The 21,687-nt window shown below is 43.3% G+C and overlaps 1 protein-coding gene across 1 annotated transcript; it reads right to left on the bottom strand.

Annotated features, from left to right (window-relative positions):
* Window positions 1-1,885: 1,885 nt before the first annotated feature.
* On the bottom strand, window positions 1,886-20,747 carry LOC106568806 (V-type proton ATPase subunit d 1). Its single transcript, XM_014139470.2, has 8 exons — window positions 20,502-20,747; window positions 19,551-19,722; window positions 15,455-15,633; window positions 14,645-14,724; window positions 6,602-6,679; window positions 4,550-4,726; window positions 4,052-4,126; window positions 1,886-2,337 (listed from the first exon to the last, which is right to left on the bottom strand). The coding sequence occupies exons 1-8, from the start codon at window positions 20,629-20,631 to the stop codon at window positions 2,176-2,178; spliced, it is 1,053 nt and encodes a 350-aa protein (XP_013994945.1). The 5' UTR covers window positions 20,632-20,747; the 3' UTR covers window positions 1,886-2,175.
* Between the last annotated feature and the right edge of the window lie 940 nt (window positions 20,748-21,687).

The raw sequence follows: 21,687 nt of genomic DNA, 5'->3' as shown, positions 1-21,687 counted from the left end.
TTATCTCCCTCACTAGCTTTAAGCCCCAACTGTCAGAGCAGCTCACAGATCACTGCACCTGTACATAGCCCATCTATAATTTAGCCCAAACAACTACTACTTCCCCTACTGTATTTATTTATTTTATTCATTTTATTTTGCTCCTTTGCACCCCATTATCTCTATTTCTACTTTGCACTTTCTTCTACTACAAATCTACCATTCCAGTGTTTTACTTGCTATATTGTATTTACTTTGCCACCGTGGCCTTTTTTGCCTTTAACTCCCTTATCTCACCTCATTTTCTCACATCGTACATATACTTATTTTTCTACTGTATTATTGACTGTATGTTTGTTTTATTCCATGTGTAACTGTTGTTGTATGTTGTCGAACTACTTTGCTTTATCTTGGCCAGGTCGCAATTGTAAATGAGAACTTGTTCTCAACTTGCCTACCTGGTTAAATAAAGGTTAAATAAAATAAATACAAATAAAGTACTACTTAAGTAGTTTTGTTGGGCATCTGTACTTTACTATTTATGTTTTTGACTTTGACTTTTACTTCACCACATTCCTAATTTTTTTTTACTTTTTACACCATACATTTCCCCTGACACCCAAAAGTACTCATTGAGTGCTTAACAGGACAGGAAAATGTTCCAATTCACGCACTTATCAAGAGAACACATGGTCATCCCTACTGCCTTTGATCTGGCAGACTCACTAAATACAAATGCATCGTTTGTAAATGATGTCTGAGCATTGGAGTGTACCCCTGGCTATCCGTACATTTTAAAAACAAGAATTGTGCCATCTGCTTTGCTTAATATAAGGAATTTGAAATGTTTTATACTTTTACTTTTGGTACTTAAGTATATTTTACCAATTCCATTTACTTTTGATACTTAAGTATATTTACAAGCAAATACTTTTAGACTTTTGCTCAAGTAGTATTTTACTGGGTGACTTTCACTTTTACTTAAGTAACTTTCTATTAAGGTATCTGTACTTTTACTCAAGTATGACAATTGGGTTCTTTTTCCACCACTGCATATGTCATTTAAAAAAACACTAAGCTCAAGACCCTCGACATGAACACCTCCCTCTGCAACTGCATCCGGGTCAAACACTTCAAGTTCCTTGGCGTGCACATCACAGATGACCTGACATGGTCCAATCACACCACCGTGGTGAATAAGGCGCAACTGCACCTTTTCAACCTCAGGCGACTGAAGAAATTAGGCATGGACCCGAGGGGTCCTCAAGAAGTGCTACAGCTCCGCAATCGAAATCATCTTGACCGGCTGCATTACCGCCTGGTACTGCACCTGCATTGTCTTTAAACGAAAGGCTCTACAGAAGATGGTGCAGACAGCCCAATACATTACTAGGGGTGAGCTCCTTGCCCTCCAAGACATCTAACATCTACACGGTATCTGAGGAAGGCCTGAAAGATCGTCAAGGACTCCAGTCACCCGAGCTAGCCGAGACTGTTCACTTTGTTACCATCTGGCAAGCGGTATCGGATTATCAGGTCTCGGACCAACAGGCTCCAAGACAGCTACTACCACCAGGCCATCAGACTGCCGAGCTAACCCTAGCTGTCTCCCTGGACAGACCTACACCTTAGAGACTATCTACACCTAAATATTATTGGCACTGACTACCCACACATCCAACCCTTACACACACACACACATAAACAGTCAACGCTGCAGTTCTATTATATACTATATATTCTACAGACTTTATATTTGTAAATACAGTGTAATACAGTCCTCTCCTATTACTTCTATCACTTGTTACTTTTGACTCATTTTGTTATTATTGATATTGACTAATGTGCTGCATTGTTGAGGGAGTTAGGACTGTGTACGTGACGAATACAATTTGATTTGATTTGCAATTGTTTTATTTTTATATATTTGACATTCAATTGTATACCTGAAGTCCCACCAAAATGTCTGGATTCCATAGATTGTTCTGTCTCTCATTATACAATTGTTCATGTGCTATAATAGAGTCAATATTTGAAGCCTTTTGTTTATAAAAAAAAAGAGTTGAGTATCTATGCAGCTGTTACATTTATCAGAACTGTATTTTTTTACTTTTTATCAATTTTGACAACCGTTGCTAATATTACTACTAATACAAACAGGTGTGTAACTGCTACTACAGACAGCGTGTTCGTCCTTCAGAAGATGGGGATGTAGTTGTTGATCTTAGACTTCTGTCTCTGTGTGACACACTCTGCGATCCAGACGATGTTGCGAGCCTCCTGCTCCTTCAGCTTGATGTAGGAATAGAACACGCCCAAATGGAACTGCTCCAGGAAGGCCAGCGTGTTCAGCTGCACCTGAAAGAGAGAGAGAGAGAGAGAGAGAGAACAATCTAGAACCTTTCAAAAGTTTGGGGTCACTTAGAAATGTCCTTGTTTTCCGTGAAAACATACATGAAATTAGTTGCAAAATGAATAGGAAATATAGTCAAGACGTTGACGAGGTTATAAATAATGATTTTTAATTGAAATAATAATGTGTCCTTCAAACTTTGCTTTCGTCAAAGAATCCTCCATTTGCAGCAATTACAGCCCTACAGACCTTTGGCATTCTAGTTGTCAATTTGTTGAGGTAATATGGAGAGCTTTCACCCCATGCTTCCTAAAGCACCTCCCACAAGTTGGATTGGCTTGATGGGCACTTCTTACGTACCATACGGTCAAGCTGCTCCCACAACATATCAATAGGGTTGAGATCCTGTGACTGTGCTGGCCACTCCATTATAGACAGAATACCAGCTGACTGCTTCTTCCTTAAATAGTTCTTGCATAGTTTGGAGCTGTGCTTTGGGTCATTATCCTGTTGTAGGAGGAAATTGGCTCCAATTAAGCGCCGTCCACAGGGTATGGCATGGCGTTGCAAAATGGAGCGATAGCCTTCCTTCTTCAAGATCCCTTTTACCCTGTACAAATCTCCCACGTTACCACCACCAAAGCACCCCAGACCATCACATTGCCTCCACCATGCTTGACAGATGGCGTCAAGCATTCCTCCAGCATCTTTTCATTTTTTCTGCATCTCACGGATGTTCTTCTTTGAGATCCGAACACCTCAAACTTAGATTCATCTGTCCATAACACTTTTTTACAATCTTCCTCTGTGTGTCTGTGTTATTTTGCCCATCTTAATCTTTTATTTTTATTGACCAGTCTGAGATATTACTTTTTCTTTGCAACTCTGTCTAGAAGGCCAGCATCCCGGAGTCGCCTCTTCACTGTTGACGGTGAGACTGGTGTTTTGCGGATACCATTTAATGAAGCTGCCAGTTGAGGACTTGTGAGGCATCTGTTTCTCAAACTAGACACTCTAATGTACTTGTCCTCTTGCTCAATTGTGCACCGGGGCCTCCCACTCCTCTTTCTATTTTGGTTAGAGCCAGTTTGCGCTGTTCTGTGAAGGGAGTAGTACACCCCGTTGTACGAGATCTTCAGTTTCTTGGCAATTTCTCGCAGGAACAGCCTTCATTTCTCAGAACAAGAATAGACGGACGAGTTTCAGAAGAAAGGTCTTTGTTTCTGGCCATTTTGAGCATGTAATCGAACCCACAAATGCTGATGTTCCAGATATTCAACTAGTCTGAAGAAGTTTTAGACTAGTTGCTTTATTGCTTCTTTAATCAGGACTACAGTTTTCAGCTGTGCTAACATGAAGGCAAAAGGGTTATCTAATGATCAATTAGCCTTTTAAAAGGATAAACTTGAATTAGCTAACACAACGTGCCATTGGAACACAGGACTGATGCTTCCTGATAATGGGCCTCTGTATAACTATGTAGATATTCCATAAAAAATCAGCTGTTTCCAGCTACAATAGTCATTTACAACATTAACAATGTCTACACTGTATTTCTGATCAATTTGATGTTATTTTAATGGACAATATGCTTTTCTTACAAAAACAAGGACATTTCTCAGTGACCCCAGACTTTTGAACGGTAGTGTAGAATGTGCATATAGACCACATCCTCAGTCTGAATGTATTGCATACAATACTTAATGAGATTAATCTTACCTCCCGCTCAAAGAATCTGTCCTCCAGGGTTCTGGAGGATCCTGCCTCAGGTTCATCAAATATGAGTTTATAGTCCTGGAGGATATCAAAATCATATCAACTAATAAGACATAACTATAATAAGACATGATATATCTAATACAACATAGTATCAGACTGTAGTCAGATTAAACCATGCTGTAGTAGTCTGATTCACTGCATAAACAGGGTGTAGTCATACAAAACGCAGTAGCACAGAGAGTATAGAAATAAAACAAATATTATAATAAGTCCATGAAAGCAGAAACGGTCTAATTCTCGAGTCAAGTTGAACCCTGCATTATAAATCTGACTTTAATTGTACAGTAGTAGTCCAACTGATGAGGGTTGTGTTCATTAGGCACCGAACAGAAGAACCCTGAAACAGGGAGGGACTGCCTAGAGTTGTCCTATATGTAATGCCTAGTTTGGGTTTCCATTGTAATTTTATTGACATTTTTCCATTGCTTTGAAACTCACAGGGTAGTAGTCAGCCACAGCTTTGACCTGCTCGTAGTCCTCTGCCCTGGCCAAGAGACGGAGCCCCTCGGGGTACAGTCTCCCACAGGAGGGGTACAGGGCGCTCCTCCCCCCCCCACTCAGGTCTGTCCCGAACGAGTTCACTGTGATGATGAACGCACGCCGGTCGGCCTCAAACTGCAACATACACACAGGAAGTAAACCACAAATACCCACAGAGGGGTAAACACAGAAGCTCACTGGCAAACACACACACATACACAGGTATAAAACACAGACAGAGAGAGAGAAAATACACTGCTCAAAAAAATAAAGGGAACACTTAAACAACACAATGTAACTCCAAGTCAATCACACTTCTGTGAAATCAAACTGTCCACTTAGGAAGCAACACTGATTGACAATAAATGTCAAATGCTGTTGTGCAAATGGAATCGACAACAGGTGGAAATTATAGGCAATTAGCAAGACACCCCCAATAAAGGAGTGGTTCTGCAGGTGGTGACCACAGACCACTTCTCAGTTCCTATGCTTCTTGGCTGATGTTTTGGTCACTTTTGAATGCTGGCGGTGCTTTCACTCTAGTGATAGCATGAGACGGAGTCTACAACCCACACAAGTGGCTCAGGTAGTGCAGCTCATCCAGGATGGCACATCAATGCGAGCTGTGGCAAGAAGGTTTGCTGTGTCTGTCAGCGTTGTGTCCAGAGCATGGAGGCGCTACCAGGAGACAGGCCAGTACATCAGGAGACCTGGAGGAGGCCGTAGGAGGGCAACAACCCAGCAGCAGGACCGCTACCTCCACCTTTGAGCAAGGAGGAGCAGGAGAAGCACTGCCAGAGCCCTGCAAAATGACCTCCAGCAGACCACAAATGTGCATGTGTCTGCTCAAACGGTCAGAAACAGACTCCATGAGGGTGGTATGAGGGCCCGACGTCCACAGGTGGGAGTTGTGCTTACAGCCCAACATCGTGCAGGACGTTTGGCATTTGCCAGAGAACACCAAGATTGGCAAATTCACCACTGGCGCCCTGTGCTCTTCACAGATGAAAGCAGGTTCACACTGAGCACATGACAGACGTGACAGAGTCTGGAGACGCCGTGGAGAACGTTCTGCTGCCTGCAACATCCTCCAGCATGACCGGTTTGGCGGTGGGTCAGTCATGGTGTGGGCTGGCATTTCTTTGGGGGGCCGCACAGCGCTCGCCATGTGCTCGCCAGAGGTAGCCTGACTGCCATTAGGTACCGAGATGAGATCCTCAGACCCCTTGTGAGACCATATGCTGGTGCGGTTGGCCCTGGGTTCCTCCTAATGCAAGACAATGCTAGACCTCATGTGGCTGGAGTGTGTCAGCAGTTCCTGCAAGAGGAAGGCATTGATGCTATGGACTGGCCCGCCCGTTCCCCAGACCTGAATCCAATTGAGCACATCTGGGACATCATGTCTCGCTCCATCCACCAACGCCACGTTGCACCACAGACTGTCCAGGAGTTGGCAGATGCTTTAGTCCAGGTCTGGGAGGAGATCCCTCAGGAGACCATCCGCCACCTCATCAGGAGCATGCCCAGGCATTGTAGGGAGGTCATACAGGCACGTGGAGGCCACACACACTGAGCCTCCTTTTGACTTGTTTTAAGGACATTACATCAAAGTTGGATCAGCCTGTTGTGTGGTTTTCCACTTTAATTTTGAGTGTGACTCCAAATCCAGACCTCCATGGGTTGATAAATTGGATTTCCATTGATTATTTTTGTGTGATTTTGTTGTCAGCACATTCAACTATGTAAAGAAAAAAGTATTTAATAAGATTATTTCTTTCATTCAGATCTAGGATGTGTTGTTTAAGTGTTCCCTTTATTCTTTTGAGCAGTATATAAAGGGTCACATATAAAGGTAAAACAAATAGACCACAGACAAATAGAGAGGGTAACACATGCAGTATAAGTTTACAGTACATATACACTCTCAAAACACACACAGACACACACAATAAAACGACTGAATTGTAACTGGTAATATCTCAGGTAAGAGGAAAGAATGGTTTACAATACCTCCAGGATAGGACACATGATGTTCTTTGTGGCTCCTCCACTCTCATCACAGAATTTATAGAATGCCTCCAAATAAGCCTGTTTAAAATTAAAAGGCACTTTCAGATCTAAACCATAGAAACAAAAGTTTGTTCCTTTTATTCACTTTTCTCAATGATGATGTAAACGATAAACATGATCACAGTCATGAAACTAAGCTTAAGAGCAATCACCATTTTAGCAGTGCTTGACTATAAATCAAATCAAAGTTTAGGATCTACACAGTAAAATCGCAAGAGTTAATTTAATTCAAATGTAACACTATTTTGGGGTTTATATGGTCCCACCCCCATTTTGTGTTTACTCTGGTAATGAGTTTAAGGTACTACACCTAGAATTTCTCCCCTATGTGGAAGCTAGGTGAATTGCAACAGCAAACACTTCCCCGTAACATAGCAAAGACTAGCCTTTTACTTTTGGCCCACCAGCATCAAATAGCTGTACATTTTGTTATTATTGTTATACAGTATTTCACATCGATTTAGATGGTAAAATGATTCCCTACACTATTCAGTGCTTGTTTTCTCACATAAACTGAAATTGAGCGAACAGTGTATAATTTTTGCAAACAAGAAATGACAGAGCGATCACTAACGTGGTGATTTTACCTCATTGACCATCAGATGCAGGTACCATCAATCCAGTAAAATAAAAAGGCAAATTACTTCAATTCATGCTCCACAGTGCCTCACAAGTGCTAAACCAACTGATCTATTTTGTTATCAAAGCTGGAGTTTTTAAATATAATATGGTCTGATTAACAATATTGTCAGGCCAATCATATAGCCAATATGCTGTGATAATGTATTAGGCATACTGACCAAACCTCATTCCTATAAAACTGCTTGTGTGAGGTAAAAAAAATCTGAACAGTAGATCTCAGCTTGCTTTTTGACTGCAAAAGTGATCTTGACATAGAAAAGGTTGGCGATTATTGACCTATACAATATTAACTGAAACAACTATCCCACTAACGGTTGTTATAAATCCAACCACTTACAGATTGGATTAGTTTAGAAAAATGTATGTTTTTCATTTTTGTGCCGCATAAGCTAAAAAACAATCAATGCGAAAACACAGATATTGAAAGAAACAATTCTAAAAATCAACCTGCAACAAAGCATGCTGGGAAATATAAACACTGAGGCCCCTCCCACATCTGTGGACAACTCCATAGATTTAACTCCCTGTCTCTGGTTAAAAAGTATTCCGCCTCAATGAACTCCAGTTATCAACATTAACTCCAGGGTGCGTATCACTCTCTTGAGGGTTAAGATAACTCCCAGTAGAGTCAATTTAACTCAATTATTTTTAACACTGTGATTTAAACTATCCTTGATCTACTGTGGAAGCTAGTTGGTGACGTCTGTTAGTTGAGTGTATGCTTAAAAAATTTGCTTTGCTTCAACTTTGACTTTGTACACACACACAGATTTCTCTACTAGGTTACTGTAGGTTTTTGGATTGAAAATGTTATGATGTGAAAACAGGACCTTATTAAATAGTTTGTTTGGCAACATGTTTTTAGAGCGAACAGACTCATTCCTAGCCCTATATAAAGGTTAAGATTCTGTGAAACATTTCTGTATTAGTGTGAGTATTGTGTCTTTGGCAACATTTGTTTATTTTTGATCCACTCCAACAAAGTTTTTCTATTCTATTCTTTTGTTTCCTTTTTTTTTTTTAAATGAATTGGAATACTGAGCTCTCTCATTACAGTTAGCTAGGACAGCCTGGCTAAGACAGCCAGCAATCGTCTACCCTGGTAGAGAAAAAGCGGACTCTGGACCAATCATCTCCACAGGGAAACAAGACTCAGACTCCAGACCAGCCAGTTAGACTCTGGACCAAGAACATCTACAGGTTCCTGTTGTTTTGAGTTGGGCATCTCCGGCGCGGCCCACGCTTGGATTGCGTCCTACCTGACAGGTCGCTCCTACCAGGTGGCGTGGCGAGAATCTGTCTCCGCACCATGCGCTCTCACCACTGGTGTCCCCCAGGGCTCTGTTCTAGGCCCTCTCCTATTCTCGCTATACACCAAGTCACTTGGCTCCGTCATATCCTCACATGGTCTCTCCTATCATTGCTATGCAGACGACACACAATTAATCTTCTCCTTTCCCCCTTCTGATAACCAGGCGGCGAATCGCATCTCTGCATGTCTGTCAGACATATCAGTGTGGATGACGGATCACCACCTCAAGCTGAACCTCGGCAAGACGGAGCTGCTCTTCCTCCCGGGGAAGGACTGCCCGTTCCATGATCTCGCCATCACGGTTGACAACTCCCTTGTGTCCTCCTCCCAGAGTGCTAAGAACCTTGGCGTGATCCTGGACAACACCCTGTCGTTCTCCACTAACATCAAGGCGGTGACCCGATCCTGTAGGTTCATGCTCTACAACATTCGCAGAGTACGACCCTGCCTCACACAGGAAGCGGCGCAGGTCCTAATCCAGGCACTTGTCATCTCCCGTCTGGATTACTGCAACTCGCTGTTGGCTGGGCTCCCTGCCTGTGCCATTAAACCCCTACAACTCATCCAGAACGCCGCAGCCCGTCTGGTGTTCAACCTTCCCAAGTTCTCTCACGTCACCCCGCTCCTCCGCTCTCTCCACTGGCTTCCAGTTGAAGCTCGCATCCGCTACAAGACCATGGTGATTGCCTACGGAGCTGTGAAGGGAACGGCACCTCCATACCGTCAGGCTCTGATCAGGCCCTACACCCAAACAAGGGCACTGCGTTCATCCACCTCTGGCCTGCTGGCCCCCCTACCTCTGAGGAAGCACAGTTCCCGCTCAGCCCAGTCAAAACTGTTCGCTGCTCTGGCACCCCAATGGTGGAACAAGCTCCCTCACGACGCCAGGACAGCGGAGTCAATCACCACCTTCCGGAGACACCTGAAACCCCACCTCGTTAAGGAATAGCTAGGATAGGATAAAGTAATCCTTCTAACCCCCCCCCTTAAAAGATTTAGATGCACTATTGTAAAGTGGTTGTTCCACTGGATATCATAAGGTGAATGCACCAATTTGTAAGTCGCTCTGGATAAGAGCGTCTGCTAAATGACTTAAATGTAAATGTAAATGTAAATGTTTTGATCCCCCTGGAGGAAGTGGTTCTGCTGATTCATGTTTTATTCTTTTAAATAAAAGTGGGAGCAAGTAACGTAAGTGCTTGGAGTTGAGCGAATTCTGCTTTTCTTATTCTGTCAGCTACAATGATTCAGTCAGTTTATTTCTGAGCAATATAAGGCTTGAAAATGTTTGCTTTTGTTACAGGTGTCAGGAGTAGATATATGGACGTCATGGCTGGTTCCACCACCATCAAGCCTGACCCCTCCCTGCTGGCTCCTCTGAGCCCCATAGCTGTGCCCTTCTCTGGGCTGGTTTAGGGTCCGTCTCCAACTCTTCTTCCCATGGAACATTCTCCATGCCGGAGGAAAGGTGGGTCAGTGGCAGGACTTCCCACCACAACACCCCTGACTAGCAAACAGTCTCAAGGCTGGATCAGTTTAAGTCTTTGAACAGAAAAAGGAGGTAAGGAACCATTTCTTAAAAAATGAGAGCCGCACACTCTAGGAGCTCAGATGCAAAAATATTTATGTCCAGCATTTTGACAGACAAGCTGTTCATCCACCTCTGGCCTGCTCGCCTCCCTACCTCTGAGGAAGCACAGTTCCCGCTCAGCCCAGTCAAAACTGTTCGCTGCTCTGGCACCCCAATGGTGGAACAAGCTCCCTCACGACGCCAGGACAGCGGAGTCAATCACCACCTTCCGGAGACACCTGAAACCCCACCTCTTTAAGGAATACCTAGGATAGGATAAAGTAATCCTTCTAACCCCCCCCCCCTTAAAAGATTTAGATGCACTATTGTAAAGTGGTTGTTCCACTGGATATCATAAGGATAAGAGCGTCTGCTAAATGACTTAAATGTAAATGTCTTCATCAGGGTGTAATGACAAACACTGCAGGATGACTCATTTATATAGTGTCAAAAGACACACACAGGTGTCTGTAATCATGGCTGGGTGTGGCCTGATATCATTGGTTAATTCTCATATATTAAAATAGCATACAAAAAACATAAATGGATAGCGTACGATCATAGATACAATTTGGCTACATAAGCCTACAAACATTTACAATAGCATAATCACAAGAATGGCTTCAGATCAAAGTCTACGTTGAGACCGAAGGGAGCAAGGGTCTTTAAATTAAAGATCCAGGCAGCAGCTCCCTCTCCAAGGGAGGGTGACATGTTCGATGCCAATATAACGTAGAGACGAAATCGAGTGGTTTTCTTCCAAAAAGTGGGCCGCAACTGGGTAAGTCGAGTTTTTGCACCTAATGGTGCTACGATACTCCGTGATACGTACTTTTAATTCGCGCTTTGTTTTACCCACATAATTGTTACCACAAGGACAAGGTATAAGATAAATAACTGCCTTAGTGGAGCACGTGATAACACCTTTAATTGGGATCTGTTTCCCTGTTTGGGGGTGTTTGAAGGATCTACATTTATAAGTGCCATTGCGTTGAGCACAGCCATTACATTTGTAGTTTCCATCCAGTAGGGACGCAAATACACGTTGTGCAGGGATATCTTGGGGTGGTAAATCAGAGTTTACCAATTGATCTCTGAGGTTTCTGCCCCGCGAGAATACGACCAAGGGCAGGTCCGAAAAACACATTACCGATACTATCATCGGATCTTAGAATGTGCCAATGTCTGTGAACGATTCCCTTCATTTGTTCAGAGCACTTTGAATAGCGGGTAGTTAGAACGCAAGAACGCTTATTTTTGCGAGACTGACCTTGTTTTGTTTTGAATTTTCTCAATGGCAGTATTAATCTGACCGTTTTTGTACCCTCTTTCCTTGAATTTTCTCTGAGTCTCAGCCATATTTCTGTCAAAATCAGATTGTTTTTTACAATTTCTTACTATTCAACAGAGACACACAAGACGAATCTTCTTTACGTTACACAAACATTTTTATCCCCTTATTGATGATTAGATCCTTACTCCGATTGATCTCTCCTCCCGATTGTCTGGGAGAAAGCTCTCAACAGATGGGTCGACAAACGTGCACCTTTGGAGGAGGCATTTCATTTATTTAATGTTAAGCTTAACTGCACGCCCAGTTGTGGGTATTTTCTAATGTTTTATTGTTTTTAATTTACGTTACAGAGCTAGCCTGTGCCACCACCTCCCACCATGGCCATGATGAAGCCTGGTTGGCTAGGAGACTGCAGGGGCTACTGATCCACTACTCTCTATCAATGGCAGTTGAAGAACACCAAGGTAACCTGCCTAAATGACTACCGACCCATAGCACTCACTTCTGTAGCCATGAAGTGCTTTGAAAGGCTGGTCATGGCTTACATCAACACCATTATCCCAGAAACACTAGACCCACTCCAATTTGCATACTGCCCCAACAGATCCACAGATGATGCAATCTCTATTGCACTCCACACTGCCCTTTCCCACCTGGACAAAAGGCACACCCACATGAGAATGCTATTCATTGACTACAACTCAGCGTTCAACACCATAGTGCCCTCAAAGCTCATCACTAAGCTAAGGACCTTGGGACTAAACATCTCCCTCTGCAACTGGATCCTGTACTTCCTGACAGGCCGCCCCCAGGTGGTAAGGGTAGGTAACAACACATCTGCCACGCTGATCCTCAACACAGGGGCCCCTCAGAGGTCGGTACTCAGTCCCCTCCTGTACTCCCTGTTCACCCATGACTGCATGGCCATGGCACAACTCCAACACCATCATTAAGTTCGCCAACGACACAACAGTGGTAGGCAGTGTGGTGCCAGGACAACAACCTCTCCCTCAACCTAATCAAGACAAAGGAGATGATTGTGGACAACATAAAAAGGAGGACCGAGCACGCCCCATTCTCATCGGCGGAGCTGTAGTGGAGCAGGTTGAGAGCTTCAAGTTCTTGGTGTCCAAATCACCAACAAACTATCATGGTCTAAACACACCAAGACAGTCGTGAAGAGGGCACGACAACGCCTATTCCCTCTCAGGAGACTGAAAAGATTTGGCATGGGTCCTCAGATCCTCAAAATGTTTTACAGCTGCTCATCTGTACAAACAATAGTACGTAAGTATAAACACCATGGGAACATACAGCTGTCATACCGCTCAGGAAGGAGACGCATTCGGTCTCCTAAAGATGAACGTACTTTGGTGCGAAAAGTGCAAATCAATCCCAGAACAACAGCAAAGGACCTAGTGAAGATGCTGGAGGAAACAGGTACAAAAGTATCTATATCCACAGTAAAATGAGTCCTATATCGACAACCTGAAAGGCTGCTCAGCAAGGAAGAGCCACTGCATTTCAGCCCTGCCACAAAAGGACTAGCTGACATCATGTCAGTGATTCTCTCGTTAACACAGGTGTGAGTGTTGACGAGGACAAGGCTGGAGATCACTCTGTCATGCTGATTGAGTTTGAATAATAGACTGGAAGCTTCAAAAGGAGGGTGGTGCTTGGAATCATTGTTCTTCCTCTGTCAACCATGGTTACCTGCAAGGAAACACGTGCCGTCATCATTGCTTTGCACAAAAAGGGCTTCACAGGCAAGGATATTGCTGCCAGTAAGATTGCACCTAAATCAACCATTTATCGGATCATCAAGAACTTCAAGGAGAGCGGTTCAATTGTTGTGAAGAAGGCTTCAGGGCGCCCAAGAAAGTCCAGCAAGCGCCAGGACCATCTCCTAAAGTTGATTAATCTGTTGGATCGGGGAACCACCAGTACAGAGCTTGCTCAGGAATGGCAGCAGGCAGGTGTGAGTGCATCTGCACGCACAGTGAGGCGAAGACGTTTGGAGGATGGCCTGGTGTCAAGAAGGGCAGCAAAGAAGCCACTTCTCTCCAGGAAAGACATCAGGGACAGACTGATATTCTGCAAATGGTACAGGGATTGGACTGCTGAGGACTGGGGTAAAGTAATTTTCTCTGATGAATCCCCTTTCCGATTGTTTGGGGCATCCGGAAAAAAGCTTGTACGGAGAAGACACGGTGAGCGCTACCATCAGTCCTGTGTCATGCCAACAGTAAAGCATCCTGAGACCATTCATGTGTGGGGTTGCTTCTCAGCCAAGAGAGTGGGCTCACTCACAATTTTGCCTAAGAACACAGCCATGAATAAAGAATGGTACCAACACATCCTCCGAGAGCAACTTCTCCCAACCATCCAGGAACAGTTAGGAAATGAACAATGCCTTTTCCAGCATGATGGAGCACCTTGCCATAAGACAAAAGTGATAACCAAGTGGCTCGGGGAACAAAACATCGATATTTTGGGTCCATGGCCAGGAAACTCCCCAGACCTTAATCCCATTGAGAACTTGTGGTCAATCCTCAAGAGGCGGGTGGACAAACAAAAACCCACAAATTCTGACAAACTCCAAGCATTGATTATGCAAGAATGGGCTGCCATCAGCCAGGATGTGGCCCAGAAGTTAATTGACAGCATGCCAGGGCGGATTGCAGAGGTCTTGAAAAAGAAGGGTCAACACTGCAAATATTGACTTTTTTTATCAACTTCATGTCCTTGTCAATAAAAGCTTTGACACTTATGAAATGCTTGTAATTATACTTCAGTATTCCATAGTAACATCTGACAAAAATATCTAAAGACACTGAAGCAGCAAACTTTGTGAAAATTAATATTTGTGTCATTCTCAAAACTTTTTGCCACGACTGTACATAGCCTCGCTTCTGTTATTTTATTGTTGCTCCTTAATTATTTGTTATTTCTATTTGTTTTTCTTAAAACTGCATTGTTGGTTAAGTAAGCATTTCACTGTAAGATATTGTTGTATTCGGCACATGTAACAAATAACATTTGATCTGATTTGATTTACATGACATTTTGGAGATCAGATTAATTCCATGCCTGTGTATGGTAGTGCTCAAAATGTGAGGAAATGTAGAGATGTTTTTACATTCAATTGATTTGATGCCACATCACCTTGTACAGTTTGTTTCTCATGATCTCGGCCCCCATCTCATCCAGGTTGGCCTCAGACACAGCATCCTGGAAGAACAGAGCTGAAAAGACAAAGTAGCACACATACACTCTTAGAAAAAAAGGTGCCATCTAGAACCTTAAATGGTTCTCCGGCTGTCCACATAGGAGAACCCTTTGTAGAACCCTTTTTGTGACTAGGTAGAACCCTTTTGTTTCCGGGTAGAACCCTTTCCACAGAGGGTTCAACATAGAACCCAAAAGGGTTCTCCTATGGGGACAGCCAAAGAACCCTTTTTTTCGGAGAGTGTATAGATGGAATGGTAATAAACCCAGCCCCAGAACACTGACACGTCCATAAACCTTCATAACAATAGGAGACGTTACAGCCACAGAGTTGATACTAGTGAGCAGCAGGAGGCAATGTTACGCCATCCTCTGAGTTATTACGTACTCTCTTCAGGGGAAGGCTACTCACTTCTAAATAATGCAAGCATGTTGCCTTTTAATGCATTGCTTGCGGTAAGATCTAGAAAACTAGGTGAATGGACATTCTGGTCAATAAATGACTTATAGCTTATTAATAATGAAGCATAATGATAAGAATCCAAATACAAGCAAAAGCTTGATGTATTTTACCAACATAATTTTCATGAAACATGTTTTGGATTTCATATTCATATTACACTAGATATTCAAAGTAGGTTTTCATAGATATTTACATTATAGATAGTCAATCTGATATTTATTAGTCAGTCCCACTGGCACAGATGCCCAATGATGCCCACAGAATATGCCCACTGTAGTGATTACCCAGAGGTGTGTCCACCAGGATGGCACAGTAGAGCTCAGCAGGTGTGCGGGCAATGCCAACCGCTGCCATCTGGTCAAACATTCCCAGTGGGTGGCACCGTGGCAGAAGCTCTGCCACGTCCCTCTGCTTCAGGGCACCGGTGATCAACATCACCACGTTGTCAATCATGTAACTGTAGCTGCAACATGGAGGAGATAAGGACAGACAGGGGAGAGAATGTGGACCTCGTTCCACTTCTTTTCAAATGATTAATTTTCCTCCTTTCGTAATTCCATCCAACCTTTCGTAATTCCCTGATTTTAACCTGCTAAGTTTTGATGGGTGGACGTGTTATGATGGACATTTACCTCCACTTATCCAATCAAATACAGATCAGTGATGACCTCAATGAAGGGAGAAGGTAAGGATACATTTGAGAAACATTCAAACATTGCTACTGTACTATTCGAATATCCCCATGACTACTGAGCTTTAAATTCGCACTCCAGTCCACTTTTCACCTTATGTATCACCTGATTTACTTAAAGGTCCAATGCAGCCGTTTTTATCTCAATATTAAATATTACATTTCTGGGTAACAACTAAGTACCTTACTAGGATTGTTTTCAATTAAAATGGTAAACAATTCACAAAAATAGCTTCTTAGCAAAGAGCAATTTATCAAGCAAGAATTTTGCTAGGATTGTCTGGGAGTGGGGAGGAGAAAACTGAAACTAGCTGTTATTGCTAGAATGGTTTGGAACTCTCTTTCTTATTGGTCTGTTAACAAATTTACCGCCAGGTGATGTCACCAAGCAGGCTAAAACTCCACCCTGCCAAAATAAGCCGAAATTTAAGGCAGTCTCTTCCCCTTTGCCTCAAGACCAGCATGAATTCTTTGTGGCATTCTACAAGGTGTCAGAAACGTTCCACAGGGATGTTGGTCCATGCTGACACGATGGCATCACGCAGTTGCTGCAGATTGGCAGTACATTCATACTGCGAACAGCCCATTCCATCTCATGGACCAAAAGACTTTATAGGCAGAAACTCAAACAGGAAGTACCCGTGCTAAGGACTATTCAACACTGGTCTGACCAATCAGAATCCACGCTTCAAGATTGTTTTGATTACGCGGACTGGGATATGTTCTGGGTAGCCTCAGAGAATAATATCGACGTGTAAGCTGATTCGGTGAGTGAGTTTATAAGGAAGTGTATAGGAGATGTTGTGCCCACTGTGACTATTAAAACCTACCCTAACCAGAAACCGTGGATGGCTGGTGGCATTCGCGCAAGACTGAAAGCACGAATCATTGCATTTAACCATGGAAACGTGACTGGGAATATGGCCGAATACAAACAGTGTAGTTATTCCCTCCGCAAGGCAATCAAACAAGCAAAATGTCAGTATAGAGACAAAGAGGAGTCGCAACTCAACGACTCAGACACGAGACTTATGTGGCAGGGTCTACAGACACGAGACGTATGTGGCAGGGTCTACAGACAATCACAAAAGGAAAATCAGCAATGTCACGGACACCAACGTCTTGTTTCCAGACAAACTAAACACCTTCTTTGCCCACTTTCAGGATAATAGAGTGCCACAGGCATGGCCCGCTACCAAGGACTGTGGGCTCTCCTCCTCCGTGGCCAATGTGAGTAAGACATTTATACGCGTTAACCCGCGCAAGGCATTCCGGCCCAGACGGCATCCCTAGCCGCATCCTCAGAGCATGCACAGACCAGCTGGCTGGCGTGTTTACTGACATATTCAATCTCTCCCTATCCCAGTCTGCTGTCCCCACATGCTTCAAGATGGCCACCATTGCTCCTGTACCCAAGAATGCAAAGGTAACTGAACTAAATGACATGCTTTGAGAGACTAGTCAAGGATCATATCACCTCCACCTTACCTGTCACCCTATACCCACTTCAATTTGCTTACCGCCCCAATAGGTCCACAGACGACGCAATTGCCATCACACCGCACACTGCCCTATCCCATCTGGACAAGAGGAATACTATGTAAAAATGCTGTTCAGCACTCAACACCATAGTACCCTCCAAGCTCATCATCAAGCTTGAGGCCCTGGGTCTAACCTTGCCCTGTGCAATTGGGTTCTGGACTTCCCGATGGGCCGCCCCCAGGTGGTGAAGGTAGGAAACAATACCTCCACTTCGCTGATCCTCAACCCTGGGGCCACACAAGGGTGTGTGCTCAGCCCCCTCCTGTACTCCCTGTTCAACCATGACTGCGTGGCCATGCACGCCTCCAACTCAATCGTCTAGTTTGCAGACGACACAACAGTAGTAGGCTTGATTACCAACATGACGATACAGCCTACAGGGAGGAGGTGAGGCTGTTGGAGTGTGGTGTCAGGAAAATAACTGCTCACTCAACTTCAACAAAACAAAGAAGATGATCAGCAGAAGGAGGGACCCCCTATCTACATCGACGGGACAGCAGTGCAGAAGGTGGAAAGTTTTAAGTTCATCGGCGTACACATCACTGACAAACTGAAATGGTCCACCCACACAGACAGTGTGGTGAAGAAGGCGAAACAGCGCCTCTTCAACTTCAGGAGGCTGAAGAAATTTGGCTTGTCACCTAAAATCCTCACAAACTTTTACAGATGCACAATTGAGAGCATCCTGTCGGGCTGTATCACCGCCTGTTATGGCAACTGCACTGCCCACAACCGCAGGGCTCTTCAGAGGGTGGCGCGGTCTGCACAACGCATTTTCAGGGGCAAACTACTAACAGAGAGGTTGCTGCCTACATACAGACTTGAAATCATTGGCCAATTTAATAAATGGATCACTAGTCATTTTAATGCTGCTGCTTTAATAATGTTTACATATCTTGCATTACTCATCTCATATGTACAGTATATAATGTATTCAATACTATTTATTACATCTTAGCCTATGCCGCTCTGTCATTGCTCATCCATATATTTATATTTATATCGTCTTATGACTATTTATTTAGATTTGTGTGTATTAGGTATTTGTTGTGGAATTGTTAGATATTACATGTTAGATATTGCTGCACTGTCAGAACTAGAAGAACAAGCATTTCGCTACACTCAAAATAACATCTGCTAACCATGTGGATGTGACCAATAAAATCTGCCCGGCGGAAGAATGGCATGACAATGGGCCTCGGGATCATTCAAATTACCGTCAATAAAATGCAATTGTGTTCTCTGTCTGTAGCTTATATCTGCCCATACCATAAACCCACATTGACCATGGAGCACTCTGTTCACAACGTTGACATCAGCAACCTGCTCACCCACACAAAGCCATACACGTGATCTGCGGTTGTAGTCTGGTGTGAGGCCTGCGTCTCTAAAACGCGTTGGAGGCGGCTTATGGTAGAGAAGTTAGCATTGAATTCTCTGGCAACGGCTCTGGTGGACATTTCTGCAGTCAACATGCCAATTGCACGCTCCCTCAAAACTTGATACATCTGTGGCATTGTGTTGTATGACAAAAATGCACATTTTAGAATGGCCTTTTATTGTCCCCAGCACAAGCTGTAGTGGTGTAATGACCATGCTGTTTAATCAGCTTCTTGATATGCCACACCAGTCAGTTGGATGGATTATCTTGGCAAAGGAGAAATGCTCACCAACAGGGATGTTAACAAATTTGTGCAGGAAATATGAGAGAAATAAGCTTTTTGTGCACATGGAAAATTCCTGGGATCGATTATTTCAGCTCATGAAACACTGGAACAACACCTTATATTTTTGTTCCGTTTTTCAATGTATCGCTAGAAAATATTCAGTGACGGCCAAATAGATTGCAGGAAGAGGAAGGAGAAGAGGAAAATGGGGGAAATGAACTTGGTGAGATGAAGTATAGAACAAGTAAAACATTTGACCCCTAGTAATACTTCATGTGAGACGTACAAATGCTATGTTGTTTCGCATATTTCAGATTTGTAAAAATGTGTAATACATTTGGGGCTGTAAGATTACTGGCATACAAGGAAGGTATTCAGTCAAGGAAGGTGTATAGATTCCGGCAGACAGACAGACAGGCAGGCCTACAGAGATAGACAGATAGATGGCCAGACAGAAGTGATATATTAGAACACTCCTACGTGATGTAGTCGAGGAAGGTGGAGAGGGGCGGTAGGGAGTGAGCGCGTAGGCAGCGGAACTCAGTCAGAATGTTCTCCTTCAGTCTGTGGTCAATGAGAGACACGGTCAGGTCCTCGTTCCCAGCGGTCAGGAGGCTGCCGTAGTCTGTACTCTGCAGGTGCAGCTTCATGTCTACATTGAGATATTGTTAAAAGACACAGGTCATATGTGGACAGGAGATTGAACTATTGATTCCATGAGGGTGCCTTTTGGTGCTGGCAACTCCAATAACAATCTGAGTACCCCTAGGTGTAGCAATATTAATTATAGCACCCCCCCGTAAGCGTTAAATACTATTTTGGTCCAGTTCACTATTCTAGAGCCAATTCAATAGTGAATGTTGGTGAATGATAACAAACCCAAAAGTGAATATTGCAGAATGATAACGCGTTTCGTCAACGACAAAGACGGAATTCTAAATATTTCGAGACACATAAAAAAATGTATGCATTTCTATTTGTCTGTAAAACTGTGAAATGACGTTTTATGTCTTTCATAAGTCACATTGACTTTGTTTGTCCAAATCTGTAATTCCAGTCAATTCCAGTTGTTGACTGGAAGTTAACCTTTAAAGGTTATGGGTCATTATCACTCTATTTTTAAGACTATTACTGACCCCTGTCAAACTGCCCATAACTCGCTTCCATTGTTTGGGGAGGAGGATGACTAACGAGGAGACACACACACACTTGCTTCCATGTACACACGCACCCACGCGCGCACACATTTCTGCCACAGTTTAGGCCGGAATTCAAACAAACCGCAATGTGCAACATCGCATTGCACTTGACTTACTCAATATATGGATATCTGTGTAATTGCAAACTATACGTAAAGCCAAATACTGCAACTGCCACAGTGGGTTATAATTGGTAATCAAAACTGTCCACGATACAAAGACCTCGGCTTACCCTCTAGTGTGTCACATTGGGCCAGGTTGTGATAGTCGGACCGAGTCAGTATCCCGGCCTTCAGTCCTCGTACCAGCCCCTCCAAGTACCCATGGTCCACATTGAAGCTAAGCTCAGGATACAGCCACATTCTCCAAAACGACAAGTTAGTTAGTAGGCCCTCTCTTCTTGATCTACCCGCAGCTTTGGCTTTGTCTCTCTTCCAACTTCCCTCTTTTCTATCAATGACTAATGCTCATACAATCCTTCCCTTCCTATTTGACACTTGTAAGAATTTCCATGGCTTTTGACTATTTGTCTAGGGGCTTTTGTGTCTAGGGGCTTTTGACTATTTGTCCTATATCCAACATCTGGGTATTCTCCCTGACTCAAATCATTGGACTAATTGTAATCCGGAGAATCTGTTTTTCTATTGTAAAAAATAAAGTTGTTTATTTGCAAATGTTCATGCAGGTTAATTTTAACTGCAGAAAAATGTGAGCAAGGTTAGAGTGACGTTTTTAAAGATGCTTTACAGAAATGTTGCTTGGGAGAATTGTTGCCCAAAAGGGACAGAAATCTTGCGCATAAATTACCTCATTGGACAGAAAGGGACACACCTCCCCATAATAATATATTGTTTGCCTAAAACTAAGGATGCGTGTGGTTTGCAATACCAGAAAACTGAACAACAAAAAACATCCACAGTGCTGAAGTAAAAAAATAAATCCAATGGCCCGTGTGAACTCTGGGGTCGATCAAGGGGAAAACACTGTTTTCACCACCAGACAGCCGATTAGCACTCATACAATGGCCTCTGACCGCAAAGCTAAACAACAGCAGAAAGGAGAAACAAGAACATTATTCATCTTCTCTAGATTCATAAACCTGTCCCATAAAACATGCATGGACTTCATTGTCAATGGGATTTTTTTTTGTGCCAAAATGCCAACCACACACACAGATCCATAGGGTTCTCTAGTTAGCATTCGTCCTGAGGGAGCAGATGACACCACAAATCTTGAGTAAATAAATCTTTACGTTAACATAAATGGGGGAAATTAGAGTTATGGTGTGGAGTCTGTGGTCTCTGTCCCCTTTGTGAATGTATATATCACAGTGTGAATGAAGCCTCGGAGAGGGATGTGTGACTAATAGAATGAAAGCGTACCCAAAATGTACGTCAGACCAGCTTGAATAAAAAGGG

Source organism: Salmo salar, chromosome ssa14, assembly GCF_905237065.1.
Source record: "Salmo salar chromosome ssa14, Ssal_v3.1, whole genome shotgun sequence".
In the NCBI taxonomy this organism is placed as follows: domain Eukaryota; kingdom Metazoa; phylum Chordata; class Actinopteri; order Salmoniformes; family Salmonidae; genus Salmo; species Salmo salar.
The sequence above is the reverse complement of the archived record's forward strand: the minus strand, read 5'-3'. Positions and strand labels throughout refer to the sequence as shown.